This window comes from Galleria mellonella, unplaced genomic scaffold (genome assembly GCF_026898425.1).
Source record: "Galleria mellonella isolate WM207_F2 unplaced genomic scaffold, CSIRO_AGI_GalMel_v1 utg28, whole genome shotgun sequence".
Taxonomy (NCBI): Eukaryota; Metazoa; Arthropoda; class Insecta; order Lepidoptera; family Pyralidae; genus Galleria; species Galleria mellonella.
Window position 1 is genome coordinate 4,409,703 of NW_026442064.1, and position 14,876 is coordinate 4,424,578.

Below are 14,876 nucleotides of genomic sequence, written 5' to 3' on the forward strand. Positions count from 1 at the left end.
TTACAAGTGACGCGCTTTATTTTTATACAGATTATAGTTAGTATGGATTTAATATTATAATATAATTTCAGCCGGAAAGCCACACCAGTTAAGAATACAGAGAACATCGAAGGCGCCGAACGTAAAGAGGACGCGAACGCTGCGGTGATGAGCTACGCGACCCTCCACGACACGAACGGCCGCCATATTTACGACCACGTCACCGACAACGTATACGACTCGCCGTATAGCGAAAGGATAGCCGACAACGTCGAGTACGGTCGAAGGAGTGACACAGATTCAGCGTACGAGCCCGAGCCAACAGGACCTAATGCTGTGGTCACAATAAACGGTGTGGCTGTGCGTTGACCGAGAGACAGATTAAGGTGGCATTAGACTGAAAGAACAAAGAATATAAGAGAACAAAACAAAATATAGAGAAGAACAAGAACTTTAAAATTTGTGAGTCATATAGCTCGAACAACGAATAAATGCTCTTAAAATACATATTGCAAGAAACTTATAGAATAGTAATATACTATGGTTACTGGTTGGAACAATACTCGCTCACTTAGTCTAACTCCACCTTTGTGCATTGAACAAAACTTTGAGCCGTTCTGCTCAAACGATATTCCTGTTATTATATATTCTAATTGTATACATAGGTAACCAAATGTGGTGGTATCAAAGACAATCCAATTTTATCTTGTGTCATAAAGACTTTTAATTGTTAGGTTCCTGTGAATTGAGTCAACATTGCACTCGTTACGAAATTACTCACAGTGGTTACCATTTTGTCTAAACTCGAATGTTCAAACTAACAAATAGAATTAAGTGTAGATAATTTTTTCAATTGGTCACACGTTTAATGAATGCAACGATACTGATGCGTTCCACATCACCAACACTTACTAGGTATTGAACCAAAGATGTAAATGAGTTGGATTTGTACGATTTAAGTATGTATTAGTTAGTTAGTATTTAATAATTATGGTGTACTCAGACAAGGGATATATTATTCGCGGCGGACTTTGCACGAATCTGTCAGAAATTCATTACAGATATGAAATATATATATAAAATAAAAACATTACAATATTGATAGTCAAAAGTATATCGAGAATTATCCCTTGTCTGTACACACCCTTAAAAGGATTGTAATTCTTTGCGTTATTTATTTTTTTATTGCATTACGTTTAATTGCGGACCAAGGAAAGCAATCTATAAGGATACATCGTCGATAGCCAAAGAATTACAGTCTTATTCATTTACTTTTAATTCATAATAAAGATACCCGTATGTTCTGAATTGAAAGTAAAAGTTAAAATTTAAGGAAAAATATATACAATTATATTTATTTTGTTATAAATATATTAACGCATAATATAGAAATTGATGCCAAAATAATTACGCTGTCACTTTCTGTGCTTAAAATATATGCTATGTTGTTCCTTTTTTTTATTATTTCTAATGGCACTAATATTTACACATTAGCTATTTCATATATATTTATTCCTTTTTCAATACTTACTTTTTAAACCTTTATTTCTTTCATTATTATTTAATTACTTTTAAGTATCTTTCTTTCTCTTTTTAGATAATCACCTAGACTATCGAATGAATTTAATGTTTAGTTTCAAAGAAAATATTTGTCTAGCTATACAAAATATTGTTAATATTACAATTTCGATGTTTCGATAATGAAAGGATTGGAATGATAAATAGTTTTCCCCGAGTTTGTGGGCAGAAACATAATAAATTTTTATACATTGCAATTGGTATGTGTAATATTATACGTATTTTTATTTTAAAAATGTATAAATACTTATACTGAGAAAAATTAAAAGCATAGGTTGATATAATAGATTATACTGCGGTCCCGATCTTAAAAATTAAAGGCATAATAATATAGAATAATGAAGAGTCATAAATGACATAATAATATCTTAATAATAAAAATTATATTTGCATTTCCATGAAAATAATTACTTAACTATACATAATAAAAACAAAAAAGTATAATTAATACAAAATTAATGGTGATAATTATATATTTATTATAAATATACTGAATGTGTTCAGTTTGTGCTTTGTTTTGTAAATATAAATTAGAAATTTAGTTAATAACTTGTATTTTATGCCAGGAGACACTGCCAAAATTTTTATTTGATTTAATTAAAATATTCAATACTTTAAATATATACTTAAAATATTTTACAAAGTGTAACAGACAATGACACGATAATTAGAAATGCAATATTCAAATTTATGAAACTCAATGACTAAAAATAAAATTAAGTGTACAGAGATCCACGATTAGCTAAACTGTGTTCATATTTAAAAAAATATTATTCAGTTTTATTAACACCTGCTGCATGTTTGGAATTTGAATTCTTCAGTTTATCCTTTACGTTTGTCTAAAGGGTCTAATAATCTTTATTCATTTACCTAAAACCAAGTGTACGTAGTATTTATTTCAAATTATAAAAGTTTAAAATAGCTCTGATATTACAAGTTAATGTATTTTCGTATGTGCCTTAACGTTTATTATTTTTACTATTTAGGTTAGGTAATAAGTACTTCTTTTATAGCTCTATGCTTTTATATTTCATAAAAACTATATAAGTTTTATATGTAAATAGTTAGTTCGTAGTTTCATCTCCAAATGTTGCGAAGATTAAGAAAATATAAATGTTCAATCTAGAACAACGTATATATGGTCATATTATTATTATTTTGTTATATTTTGTATGTACAATAATTAAACTTATACTTATCACTTTCGTTAAATAAATGTCATAAATGTGACGGAAATTTTTATTTTTGCCCAAAAATTCTAATAAATCTGAGAACGGCTGAGCAAAGACATTTTTAATGGGATAAAAATGGAATAGCGAGCCCGCCTACGCTATTAGTGTATCTACGCTGACGAGACTCTGTTATGAAATGATAAATGAGGATGAAACTGATCTGAATAGGTATACTGCCAGCAATGAAAATACTTATCCCCATTATCTCTTTCATCCTCCTACAAACAAAATATATATTTTTAATGGGTAAATATGGAATAGTATGCTCGCCTACGCTATTAGTGTATCTACGCTGACGAGACTCTGTTATGAAATGATAAATGAGGATGAAACTGACCTGACAAGTTATACTGCCAGCAATGGAAATACTTATCCCCATTATCCCTTTCATCCTCCTACAAACAAAATATATATTTTTAACGGGTAAATATGGAATAGTAAGCTCGCCTACGCTATTAGTGTACCTACGCTGACGAGACTCTGTTATGAGATGATAAATGAGGATGAAACTGATCTGACAAGGTATACTGCTAGCAATGTGAATACTTGTCATCGTTATCTCTCTTACCCTCCTCCGAACAAAATATATATTTTAATGGGTGAAAACGAAATGGTAACCACGGCTACGTTATCGGTATATGCTGGCGTAGCGCCAATGGAAAATAAATGGTGAGGATGGAAACAGGTCAATTGGCCCACCGTAAGGAATTCAATAAAAATTTACTCGATAATTTTCAGAGTTCCCTCTGAAAGCAATGAGACTTATAAACTTCATTATTAATAATTCTTTTCCCTCGAACGAATATACTGAACCAATTGTTTTTTAAGGTAGAGAAAAAAACAAACCAATTTAGGGGCGCAGCGAACCATTTTAGTCCCCAAATGATCAGATATGATAATTTGTTAGATAAACGAATAGATATTTAAGAAAAAAATGATATCTAAGATTTTACTAACTTCATTTATTGTATAAAATTGACATAAGACATCAAGAGAGACAATAATATAACACAAGTAGAGTTATGGGTACACTCACTTCACAATGTACCTATTTGTATAAACATATTTACACAATTTCAATAGTGTATTTATTATCTATTATTATATATTTTAACATGATCCTACAGCATTTTCACATTACCACGTTTGCACTGCAAACTACAGGCTTCAAGTCTAATAACTAGAAAAGACGCAGTCTTCGATTGAATAGTAGGGTACAAGAATATAATTAATATATGTGAAATGACAATACACAGTTTATAATGCACTGTTTCATATTAATTTAAATAAGAAATAATTAAGATTATGTTCCACAATAAAAACCAACTTCAATTCTCACAAAACTAGTTATTTTTATTTAAAAACTAAACCGATTTTCATAAATTTATATGAGACCAACCTGAAAGTATATCCTTTTAGATAAAAAAGGAATTTTCCAAATAGATTTACAGCTGAAGCAGTTATGAGGTAATAAACATAGAAAAAATACAACCTTCTCCTTTTTGAAGAAGGATTAGCCCATTCTATGCCATCACACGGTAAGCTCCGAACATCTTTAAATTATAGAAAGTAGTTAAATATTACTCATTCATTTTATAATAATTTTATGTCCGTTAATTTGTACGTGTGGATTTTAGAAGTAGAAAAATACAACGAAATAAGTCGCCTCTAGATGACGTGTCATGATTAAAAATAAACCACATTTTAAGTTAAACCTTCAGAGACATAAGTATGAAAACAGACAAAAATTTTAAAATATTGTTCTGATTTCCATTGCTCTTATTTATTAGGACACTTGTATTAATTTTCCTTAAAGATCTGCCATGTAAGTTATAATAAATATAACACATAGTTATATGTAAACGACAATTATATACAGTACAAATTGCTAAAGAAATATTAGTCACCAAGTCTTACATCTGAGTTACCGTTTCATTAAATATGTAGATAGAGACGACTCTACTAGAATAGAGAACACTCGTACTATAAATTTGTTTTGTAATCGTTTACAATATAAACTTACAATAAACACAATAACACACTTGAATGAAAATTTATTGTCATTTTACACAATTACATGAACAATTATCGTTTACAATATAATGCAATATTTATAAAATATGAATCGAACATAAAATTTCGACAAAATGAGTTTCGTAATACACTTCTGTGTTAATGGATACTTCAGTAACAGTAATATTATAATGTCCAATGCAATTTATTAAAATTATTAACGAAAATTGAATATCCATTTCATCCTAAATTATATCCATTCCATTAATATATTATTATATAATAGTATATATTAGAATTACATAATTATTGTTTTAGTACAGTAGTTGACCTACTGATCACAAATTTATTACTCAATTAAATAGTTTTAAACGTACCTTTAATTAATATATACATAAAAAATACAATGTACAAATGTTAAGAAAAATATATATATACAGTGGTAAAAAAAAAATGTTTGTGGCTTAAATATACACAACATACTTTAAAGTTGACATATAATCACTTAAAACAGTACCAATATTTCTTTTTTCATTATATCTAGTAAATATTATAATTTAAATAATCAAGTTAAGTGACGACTTATTATTTATGTACTAAATTCCTACTTTTGTGTTCTGTGTCAACATAATGTTATAAATATGTATGTAAATTCGATATATAGAGAAAAGATATATGCGAGTAAATAAAAATCGTCCAATAAAATATTTTGGTAAGGTCCGTACGACTGATCAACTACTTTTACAATAATAAGTTTTAATTATAATTAAATAATAAAAATTATCGTCTAATATATCACTTTATGACAATCTACAAAACATGAATTTATTACTCTCCCATTAATAATAAAAAAAGGAGTTTACATAAAATATTGAAGGCCCATATCAGTCACGAAGAATAAAAATAAGACCTCACTTGTTCGTATAATTACACTTATATAGTTCTAAAGTTACACATTATTTTACCTACCTAGTGATTCTATTGAATTATTGTATAGTATTGATAATTTTTTCACGATTAGGCCACAAAACGCAGTACATGATTTGTTATCAGAAACATTCGGAATTTTCATTGAAAATACAAACATTAAAGTTCTTATTCGAGAATAATATCTCCCTTATTATTATTAATCGATAAATAAACTAATATAAAGTACATATAATTATAAAATTATAAAATTACTACACATTCATATGTATCTAATTTAATTTGGTGTTTTAAGGGATATTTAAAATGCGCAAACGAAAGACTTGACTGCAACCATATAATTTACCTTTTTCTGTAAGCCGTAATAAATAATATATTTAAATGATAAAATAATGTATTTGCAAAAACGCATTGATTGTACCATGCAATTTTAGGAGTTTACACGCCTAAAATTTAATTAGAGAATCATCTCTTATTAGATATAAAAACATAAGAATGTTTCTAGAAAAATGCATTCCATTTGCAGTCCCTTTAATCACTTATTGTGGCAGTACTTATTCTATATATATATTATAAGTAAGCGGAGAGGTAGAATAAGTATATATATATATATATATATATATATATATATATATATATATATATATATATATATATATATCAAGATAGTCATATACAATCTACAGGCGCCAATACCTGGCGGCCGGCACTTGTGAAATTAGACTTTTACCTTTCCCCTTTCTCTCCTATAATAGAAGACTGCCAATATTTTAGGATTCCAATAAATTTTCTTTTTCATCACACCTGCTCGGCAAATAATTAATTCCTTTCATGAAAACAGGGAAGAAAATCTCTTTTAAAACAATGGTCAAAAAGTTATAGGTATAAAAATTCATTAATGATTTATTAATGAATATTTTATTTTAAAAGCTTATGTTAATTTTTAACGAAATCTGTATATATGGATAACGGAAATTTTATCAACTTACTATGTTTGTTGTTTCCGGCAATTATTTCGACTTCATCCGAGTCTTATTCAGAGGGCGTACTGCGCTTTGCGTCACAGCACCTCGTCTCGCATTGTATTAAAAGACTTCCTGATGAAGTTAAAACAATTATCGGAAACAATTAAGTTCACAAAATTTCCGTTATACATATGTTATATATAGACAATGACCTATTTTTTTAATTGTTTTAATTCCTAAGAAATTAAGTATATAAAATTCGGTTAGGCTCGGTTTTTCACCATATTTATTAATATGATTTGTATCCATAACAGTTTACAATCACATCCCAACGGTCCAAGGGAAACGGAAATAAATAGAAAATAAAAGAGACCATAAAAAAGGAAGAAAAGGTTAGATAAATACTTAAATAAAAACTGGGGTAAAAACAAAAAGAAACAAACATATAAATTAAAGAAGAAGTTTATTTTATTCAACTCTTACGTATCGAAATAAATAAAAACTTTAATGAACAAAATTTTAGGACCGCTATGTTAAGCAGACAACAAATTGTATACTTTACAAAATAGTTGACGAAGATCTTTCCACAGCTATGTAAAAATTATCGCCGCTTTAGAAACTGAGTAATAATATTTGATTAAAAGTATGTCACTTGCTAGTGTCATTTGAGATTATACATTTGTATAAGTTTCATAACAGAATCTACAGGACATAATTAAAGTAACACAAATATCTAGCACGTAAGGTAACAATACATTTACCCTAGCAGCAAACGAGGCACATGTAAGTCAACATTTTAATGTACGGTGTGCAAAATGCTGTGCATAACTATTTAGGAAATTATTGTGACTGTTGTAAGATTTCTAGGAAAGCCATATTAAGATTGCATTGCGAACACGGAGATAGAGAAATGCTGCAAACACCATCCATTTATGTGAACCCATACAAACTCATACCCACGTATGAGAGGCTACGGACTCACAACGCTCAGTGTTCAGAATGCTACCATTATTTCATAATCTTCTAAAATACTATTTATAAAGTTAATACAACTCAAAGGTACTAGACAAATATAACTAAAACTATTGGGGCATTTAAACTTGTAGTAAGGAACAAATCATGCGCACGCAGAGTCATTGGGTCAATTTGTAAAAGTGTGTAATAGGATTCCAGATTTATAAATTATAAATATATAATAATTATAAATAATAAAAGTCCATTCCTAGGCAAAAATATATTAAGTTTCGATTGAACGTAAATTTGATTAACCACCTAGTTTCTCCGTGATTTCGGCTCGTGTATAATTTAATATTTTTACTCCGCAACAGATATAGTGACTTTAATAATGACAAAAAAAAACATATAAAATAGACGAATAGAGAATCTCCTCCTTAAGTCGCATTTTAAATTAAAAACAACTAAACTCTCTTTTTTATATTGTGTTTTCGATGTTTCAGTCCCGTGCGAGTTTTTGATTTGATTTTTTATATTGCTATCAAAATATCGGTAGTTACAATAAATCCAAACTACGATTAAATGTTAATTATAGCCTGTAAATATTTTTCAATTACTTCACGGTCAGTTTAGTTATTTCCACATATAAGATAATGATTTACATTCATAAAATATCAAATTTCTAACAAACGTATAGTAGCTGTCGCAGCGTTTCATCCCTCTCAACAAAACACGAACGTTTACAAAACGTGTTGAGTTTATATGAATTATGAGTGATCAAGACAAGAAGCGTCAGCACATCGTAATTTTTAGATATATTAATATATATATATATATATATATATATATATATATATATATATATATATATATATATATATATATATATATATATATATATATATATATATGTATATATATAATTGCACTATGACCGATTCAAAAATACAGTAACCGATTTGATTTTCCAAATAGGCATTAAAATGAGAAAATTCCATTGATCTACATTTGAAAATACATATAGTAATTTGTCCTGCATGATACAAATCAAAATAAACTATTTTAAAACAATATAAAGGATTATATAACTAATAACCAAATATTTCAATCAATTTGCACAAAAAAAAAAAAAACAATTGCAGTGATACTCTTTTAATTTTAAAGTCAACACCGTTTGCCAATTTCAAGTAGGGGAAAATGTTTATGTCATATATAAGTGAAACATTATTCACAAAAAACGCATTACTCAGTAATGACGAATCAAAAAGTGGCCAAATAGCGTATGTGAATATGTCGTTGTGTGCGAGACACATAACACACAGAGCATTATCACATTTATGTTACCACAGTAAACATTAATCGCTATTATATAATTCTTTATATAGTCCAAATACATTATAATTCTTTTTAAATTATTTTATACATAATTGTTTTTCATCGTTATTGCATTTTTTTGTTGCGCAGCACATTTCTAATCGCTAATTTTATTTTATTTAAGTAAACAATATACTTAAACGGAATTATAATGACAAATTATAATTGGATAAAGCCTGACCAGAAATATAAAAAAAAATTTACTTCAATTTAATACATAATTGTAGTGTTACTTGTTTTTATATAATATTTTAATATTATTTTATAGGAGCTCAATGCACCATCATATGTATATGAGCAAATATTTTAGAGTCACCGTAGAAAGATTTTATATAATTTCAATTCCCAAAAGGAAGAGTTCTCAATACGTCTGGTGATTTTTTAAACAGATGGTTTTATTCCCATATTGGTCCCATATACATCAGACAATGGCATATTTTGCTCTGCAAGCGTTTTCTCTGCAGAACAAAATATTACTTGTATCAAAGCAAATATTTGTACAATTCTGTATTCTAATTTCAAATACTTTAAATCTAATTTATATAGTAGTTTTTAGGTTGGTTTTATTTGATTTTAAAATAAGAATTGAGAATAATAACAGTCAATTTTGTCACGATAAATGTTGCTGATGTTGTTGAACAAAATCGACTTGGTATTTATTTGATTTATCAAACTACGATCCTATATATTTAAAGTATAATATGCCCCATAAAATTGAGTATAGATTCATAAAATAAAGAAAAAAAAAGTTAATAATAAAAAAGTACTTCAGTACTTGAATGCTTTTCTACATACCGAAATCTGTCAATTTCATAAACAAATTTCAACAAATCATCAAGAAATGTTTTATAAGAAATTAACTTTTCAATTTGCTAAAGAACACTGTTTAAATAATCATACAGAAATATTGAAAATTGTTCAAATAGTTTTTACTACTGACCGATTCTTGCAAACGTAGCACATTTCGGAATATATGTTTTTAACTCTATAAAAAAAATAACAAAGATTATTTACCATACAAATCAACACATAACTGTCAAAATTACACGAAACCGTCAAAAATACTTTTAAGTTACCACAGTTTAAACAAAAACTTGTACATGCATGCTTGTTTTCCACTAGAATGTTATTAAAAAAATATGACTGTATTCTTTTTTTAATTTCTGGCCAGACTTTTTTTTTCACTATGACATAACTTTTTTTATTGTAGTCAATATAAAAAAGAAACATACATTAGGTAATATAATAGTTTAATACAATGATATAATATAATAAGGCTACAACAGTAGTCAATACATTCGACAATTCATATATTGTTTAATCGGTCAATAATAAAAAACACAATATGTGTGTTGTAAAAATCTTATACCATTCTATAACAAAATGGCCCCGGTATCAAGAAAGTATATATATATAAAAAAAAATATTTTCTAACAGAAAAGAGATAACTTAAGTTTATTGATTTCATAGTGACGTATAATCCATATCACATTTCCAATTCGTTCGCGCGTGTAGCTTAAAGAAAATCTATACATAACATATATATTAGTAATTCGAGATTATAACTACACAAAATGGCGGACGGCGAGCCCGGTACAAAGGTTCGGTATTAACTAGCCTACTTTACATTAACCATTTAGGAATACATCAAAATATCAACACAAAGGAAACGACGAGAACATAATATTTTTTTTTAAACACAATCGATATATTCTCATTATTTGGCAATACGAAAGAGTTCATCTCTAATGATCGTCGTCCATAAGTACAGTTGACGAGATAAATAAGTACGTAATACTTTATGTTAAACGAAGGCACGTTAAATGAAGAATCGGAATAACACCACTAACACTATGCTATAAATACAAATTTCATTTTAATATATAACACGTACAGCCAGGGCCATAGTCAACTTAACTTATCTAGGAGGCCGCCACGAAATTTATAAGTTTCCAGTGGCCTATGTGCCTGACTATACATCGAGAAATTGTAAAATAAATTGTCCTTAGTTGTATGCCGAGGATGTAGTTTTGCTAATGTAGAGCTTGTCATATCTGCATATTAATTGTTTATGGCGGTTTGTAATGTTGTTAGAGCTCTGCATTTTACTTTTCTGAGAGATTTTGGGTGAGGGCGGCGTTTCACTTGGACAGTTTGCTGATGACTCTAATCAGCGCACCGTTTTCATCCTTCAACCGCTGGTTCTCGGCTTGCAGTACTTGTTGGCACTGAAAATTATTGGAAAAAAGTTAGCGTACAATTAGACGTTATTTTTTTTATATCAACAAACAACTATAAGTTTGGAATATTGAAAAATCTATTAAAAATGGAAAAACCATAAAAAGGGACAAAATGGGATAAACACATATTTTATTGGAACATTTGAAATCACACTACCAACAAGCAATGGAAAAACGTTTTCACAATGTCCTACCCAAACATAACAAATCCCTTTATAGCCGACCATAAAGAAGGTATTTGTGCAGAAAAAATAATATATAAATGCGCATGCGCATTTTCCCGCCAATTGATATCAAGTACAAAATAAATCATTCCCGTATTTACCATAACGGAGTATCTATCAAGAACTGATAATAAATAAAATAAATTTGTTTAATATTATTTTTTCTCGATTATTTTGATTAATTGAAATTATTAGAAAAAAAAAAAGTAAACTTACTAAACGGAAATGAAACTAGTAAGACATTTTCTATTATACAGACACTTTAAGAATGCCATTTTCAAGTAAGTCCATGTCGATTGTAACATTTTTATACAATAAAAAAAGATTAGAAAGGATATGATAATGAAATTAAAGGATACAGATAAACAAAAGAGAAAAGGTACGATGGAAGATAGGGATCAATGGAAGAGTAAGGTCAACACTGCGACAAATTTTAATTGGACAAAGAGAAGATCAAATCTACTTCTCTTTGTCTACTTTAATCAAAACAAACTCAATGTTTTCAATATTTTTCATCACATAATTACATTTGTTTTTCCAAAGGTTGACTGGGAGAGAACACTCTATTGCATTAAATCTGCCTTTTATACTAAACTTTGTTTTTTATAATGTCGTCATTGAAGAATAAATAAATAAACCCAAGTACTCCCCCGCCTCCCCTCAGTATCTCATGATGTACATAAGCACAAATACCATTCTTAGTGTTGGCGCTATCTAATTTTAAACTGCAATTCTAACAAAAGCAATCACAATATGTACATATTGAGCAATGCGGTAGTGTTAGGTAAATCTCCAAGTAACTCCTATTTATGAAACTAATTGTCTACGTATTATGAACGTGTTACGGGCGGAGTGTGATTTGTGTTATTTTTAAATACATACTTAAACGATACTCTATAATATTGTTTAACAGATAAGTTTCCATAATACGAATTTAAAAAGAATAATTGAAGTTTTACTTATATTTAAAACTAAAAAATATATTAATATAGATAATTACATTTACATTAAAATACGTAACAGATGATGACCTATCTAGTCAATGAATACCAATATATAGTCTCTTTCAATAGAGTTCAATGAAAATTTAAACAAATTAATAATTAATTCGAGCAAGACAGTCTTCTGATGCCCAATGGCTTTTTTTTTTTTATACAACTTAGAATGGCAAACAAGCTGACAGTCCACCTGATGGAAAGTGGTAACCGTCGCCTATAGATGATGAGCAATACCATGGACATAACAGAGTATACTGTTTCGCCCATGATACCCCCCATGCGTTTCCATTCCCGAGGACTCAGGTGTTATTCCTCTGTACCCAGTAAATTCACGCCATATCCCACTCTTCAAACCGAAACACACACGGTTGAAACACGAATGGGACAAAGGTACCCAAGGAATCGACTTTTGTACAAAGTCTCCCTCTGGTCTCTCATCTACGAATAATACAAATAAAAAATCTATCAATTGACAGAATATCTCGATTTGTTACCAATTTTATTCATACAGTCTTTCTATGATAATTTCAACAAAACTTTGTTAAGTTTCCGTTGAACTCTATTGAAACAGGCTTTATTTGTGATATTCCTCTACATATATATATACACTTTACATTTTATTCTAAAAATATAAAACATTTTGTGACATTTAGTTTTCCCGTAGATGGTCGGTCAATTCATATATATTATAAAATAATAAACATTTACGTACATGGATAGCAAAACAGTATGCATTATGACTATATTCCTTTATAATTTATCTAATTTATTAAAGATCAATTGTGCTTATGCATAGCAATATCGCAGGCTTATATACAGTAGTACTTAAACATTTTATTTCTTTACTTTAATATAAATCGAAATGGTTGAATATTAATTTAATATAAATAATAGTACCTATAAAATAACAACCTACACTTCTGTGTTTGTATCGTGTACGACGGTATTCGAAGTGGCATCACGACAGCAGGTCACTATGTACTATAAAGACCGTCTTATGGCCAATAAATTATGTAATATGTGTATGTTATTATTTATTAATTTCAGATATACATGGACATTCATGCATCACACGGCAGCTCATACTTTGTCTATGTCGTGTCACTACCAGATACTTTTAAATTTTGTAATGAGATATTATATTATATAATGCAGCAAAAATAATACTCAATATTAGGTCACTTTTAAATACACAAACAAATAGGTTTGACTACAAAATATGATATGTATATAAGAAACATAATTTTAAGTCGTATAAAGTCAGTCAAGTAGCCTTAGCAAAATATAGATCTAACTGGCCAATAGTTTTAGTCACATACTAGTCTAAAAATAAGATTATATTGCCCAAGGAAACACGTTATTTCTTAACTAGGTTATGAAAACCTATTCTTGTATTAAATATTTCACTAAAATACGACTCGTTTTCTAATTAAATTATTTTTTTTTTAAATAGATAATTACAAAAGTTCAATTTTATTTAAATAATATCACAATTATAAATTAATACGCGAACTCTAATAATGTCACTTTTCTCCAAGATTCTCTGAATATTAATAAAATACATATTTGGAAACTTAACATTCAGTTTATTATATATAATAAATCACAATTTCTCAATTGGATATGTTTATTAATCTATAAATATCTGGTAACACACGACGATAATGTTCTGACTCATTCACAACTCGCTTCATTTTACGATCATCAAAAATATTGAAATTGGGCTAGTTCTCCTGCATATATATAATGGTGTTCGTTATTTACCTCTCGCACTTTATGTACAGGTGGATTTAGAGAAGTAAGAGAATATCGTTCTACCTCACCTCCTATTTTTGATTAATGTAATATTAAAAGTCACGTTGTCTATACGTGGAATGATAAATAAAATAAGTAGATATTGAATCTAATTTATTGATCAATCACAAGATACAACGAAAATTGGAGAAAACATTACCAATTTAACTAATTTTGGCCAAATTAGCATATTTTTGCCATTTAATCGAATACATGCATTGATAATTGTAACATCTTTTGAAATAGCTTAACATTTTATAGCTTCTGACATCCTAGACTTGGTTACATTGCTGACGACAATATCCTTGTCTCTCTTTAACCCATGTCTATCAAGTCAACTATCTTTAGTTCTATCATATCGTACTGGTTAATGTCCATCCATATTTTATGACAGATGGATCATTGCGATTATTTCCAATTGATGGAGGAAATAAATCATTCCATGTAAGAGCAGAATTCTTGAGAAGCTCAACTACGCTCTTCAGCATTTTTATTTATACTATTGTACTCTCTTTTGGTCATCTTATACAATAAAATCATTGTAATATGTACTGGGTCTTACGTTTTTCTATATTTTGGCTAGTTGGTCATCTAAATC

At 28.5% G+C, this 14,876-nt stretch overlaps 2 protein-coding genes across 14 annotated transcripts in view; one reads left to right on the forward strand and one right to left on the reverse strand.

Annotated features, from left to right (window-relative positions):
- The window catches only part of LOC113517039 (CUB and sushi domain-containing protein 2), a 93,612-nt gene extending 90,825 nt beyond the window's left edge, over nucleotides 1–2,787 (forward strand). Inside the window, exon 18 of the mRNA XM_052895453.1 lies at nucleotides 72–2,787. Within this exon, the coding sequence (XP_052751413.1) occupies nucleotides 72–348 (277 nt within the window). The 3' untranslated portion in view covers nucleotides 349–2,787. The remainder of the gene's footprint in view (nucleotides 1–71) is intronic.
- A 4,353-nt stretch (nucleotides 2,788–7,140) lies between these two features.
- LOC113517949 (protein phosphatase 1 regulatory subunit 12B) overlaps nucleotides 7,141–14,876 on the reverse strand; it is an 87,635-nt gene continuing 79,899 nt past the window's right edge. For all 13 annotated transcript variants that reach the window (XM_052895383.1, XM_052895381.1, XM_052895379.1 and 10 more), the window contains one exon: nucleotides 7,141–11,250. Coding sequence is in view for 1 of the 13 variants with exons in the window: in XM_052895376.1 (XP_052751336.1) it covers nucleotides 11,164–11,250 (87 nt within the window). In the remaining 12 variants the exon portion in view is untranslated. The remainder of the gene's footprint in view (nucleotides 11,251–14,876) is intronic.